We start from the raw sequence: 2,808 nt of genomic DNA, 5'->3' as shown, positions 1-2,808 counted from the left end.
GCATCAGGCATGGTAAACTCCTCGACCAGCTCTGGAGATTCCAAGATGTGCTCCAGCAGCATTGGATAAAAGTCATGACCGTCGATGTCCTTCAAATCCCGGCCGACCCAGGACTGAGGGGGCCCGGGCTGATTTGAGTCCAGCAACAAGGGCAGGACAGCATAAACTCGCTTCTCGAGCCTGAATTAAAAAGTAGCTCCTTGGTGAGAACTTCGTCCATTCTGGCTCGCATGGCTCGCAGACCGGTCCCAAGGTCATCCACGTTCATACGAATGCCATTTGCTGTCAGAGTCCGAAACTCCTGTCCAGGGGCTGGCCGCGTTTCAAACACCACGTCAACACCTGGTTTGCCTTCCTCCGAGGTACATTTACGAACATATGTCAATCTACTACCAAGATAGTAGCCAATGTGGCCCTCCGTCTTGACGGCAGCATCTTCCGTCAGCGCGCCAGGGCTGCTTGGATCAAGCTGGCGACGGACGAGCAGGAACAAGCGGCAGATCCACAACAGAGCTGCCAGCGTTGGCGTCCAGTTGTTTGGCTGCTTGAAGGTGTCGTTGGCTTGCAGCGCCGTACAAAGGATATAGACGGTGGGACAGTACTCCAGGTCCAAGCTGTTCATGTCCGTGCTTTCATCAAGTACGGCACACCACACATTGGTCAGCGCCTCGGACATCATGACATGGTTATTTTGACCTTGGGCCACTTCCACGTCGTCCAAAGCTTTTGCCAGCTCGTCACTGATTCGACCCGGAACCTCGTCGCCCCGGCGCCGTACTTGTAGGAGGTACTGCACGTAGCGCGTAGCCACAATCATGTAGCGATCGTAGGTGTGCTGCATGACTTTTTGATAATATCGGGCCGTAAACACGTCTCCCGACTTGGTGTACAGTTTCCCAAGGACCTCATGAGCCGTCGTGTAGCACAACATGTTTTCGTACGTATTGTCCAAAAGACCGTGCATAGGGTCGGGTTGACCTCGCTGCAACCCAGCTCTCTGACTTGGCTCAGTGACAACCCCAGGATCTGATAAACCGGATGGAGTCGTATCGAGTTGACGACAAAGTCCTTTTTTTTCTGAGCCTCGAGCAAGGATAAGAAGGATTGCGCGTTTACACGACGTCTCTTGGATCGCTTCGAATACTGGACCTCCACATAGCTCGAGCCCAGTCCTCCTTTCCTGAGCCGCTGCATCCAGACTCTTCGTGGCGCCTCCGTGATGGCTGGATCGCCCTTATGGCATTGATTTTGATGTCGCACCAGGCTTTCTCGTGTTGAGAAGCAAGAGGTACAGCAAGGACACCCATAGCCCCGTTGTACTGGGATGCATGGGTACGCAGGTCGGCAGCCGTTCATGTCGAGAACAGGCTCCTTTCGAGGCGTCGCCTCCTTGATGAGATCCATTGCAAGCGGGATGTCTGCATCTTGTACGTTGACGCAGTGGCGCTTCAGGTGCTAGGCTGGATGTTCGTTCAATGCGTGCCCGCACTTGCCGCAAATTAGTATCCACTCGTACTCATCCAGTACTAGACCCAATGATTCCACGTACATCTGAGCGTGCGATGTACTGGCATGTTTGCGTAGGGACACTTGACGATGAGGCGTTCGGCTTTGAGGCACTCCAATGCCCGGGTCCGGGGTGTTGTTGGTGGCCACAGCAGGGCCGTGAACGAGCAAGTCGTCCAGCTCGGCTGAGGTGTCCTCTGTCACAGCCTCGTGTTTGTTTTTAAGATGCCGCCTGATGCTTTCAACCGCAGGGTAGTTTTTTTGGCAGCCGGAAACTGGACACCAAAATTTGTTATCGAGTGCCCTTTTCAAAATGAAGGTCCTTTCGCCGATGGTGATCCGCGCCTCCTGCTGATGAGACTGCAAGTTGGTGTCAAACCGAAGTGAGGACGTGATAGATCGCATGAAAGGAAACGCCAACCACGTGAGACCCACCATGCGCTGATGATTCTCCTTCTCCTTTTGAGTTTTGAACGTGAGCGAACATTTTTGGCATACAATCGCCGGCTGCTCTCCGTCTCGAGCGTCAGATGAAGCATCCATGGTGTGCCACGCGATGATGATTGTTCAAGTCGGTTGATGCACCAGGCCTGCAACGGGTAAGCCTGGCCAGCCGGACGTTTGCACCCAAAAACGAGGAGGTGAGTGTGGTGGCCCTGCAGAAGCATTTGCAAGGGCGTAGAGGCGTTATTGTTGGCGGACATTACTTTGTTTGTGTTTAGTAGACGGTGGTGATGCCTTGCGTGGATCTTCGCTGCGGACTTTCGCCAGTGGGAACGCGCGACAGGCCGGTGGTATGTACGATCGCCCACAGATGGTGTGCAGTCGCGTGTGTTGATGATTGCTTCACGATGACACGCACCAGGCAGAATCAAACGCTTTGATGGCCTTTTGCCGAAATGGCCGAGCAGTTTCGAGCAGAAGTGGCCGAGCACTGTCGAAGAAGAACATACAAGCTGAGCTGCAAAGACACCAAGGACCTTGACAAACGGGCACGCATTTTACTGCATTCGATTGCCACAATACGCGACCTGAATCGGTACCGATCACTCGCATAACATGACCACCGCCCAACGCCCGCCACACCAGCTCGCGCAGCGCCACAACCGCCATTATCGAGACACATTGTCATTATTCCATTTCATTGTGAATGAAGATGAGGTGCTTTCCGTTTTTTTTTTTTTTTTTTTTTTTTTCGGTTGTTGTTGAGCTGTTCTGCTTCAGGCGTTTGCCCAAGCCCTCCCTGTCCGTTTGACTGCTTTTCGAATATAGTTTGTCTGTGGTCAACTCCAAAGCAAACAA

At 53.1% G+C, this 2,808-nt stretch overlaps 1 protein-coding gene across 1 annotated transcript in view; it reads right to left on the bottom strand.

Moving 5' to 3' along the window:
- MONBRDRAFT_11282 (uncharacterized protein) overlaps positions 1-964 on the bottom strand; it is a gene marked incomplete at both ends in the record, with an annotated part of 3,774 nt that extends 2,810 nt beyond the window's left edge. Inside the window, one exon of the mRNA XM_001749005.1 lies at positions 263-964. Within this exon, the coding sequence (XP_001749057.1) occupies positions 263-964 (702 nt within the window). The remainder of the gene's footprint in view (positions 1-262) is intronic.
- Between the last annotated feature and the right edge of the window lie 1,844 nt (positions 965-2,808).

Source organism: Monosiga brevicollis, genomic scaffold (genome assembly GCF_000002865.3).
Source record: "Monosiga brevicollis MX1 MONBRscaffold_27 genomic scaffold, whole genome shotgun sequence".
Classification (NCBI taxonomy): Eukaryota; class Choanoflagellata; order Craspedida; family Salpingoecidae; genus Monosiga; species Monosiga brevicollis.
Note: the sequence above shows the minus strand (reverse complement) of the source record. Positions and strands in the feature narration are given on the sequence as shown.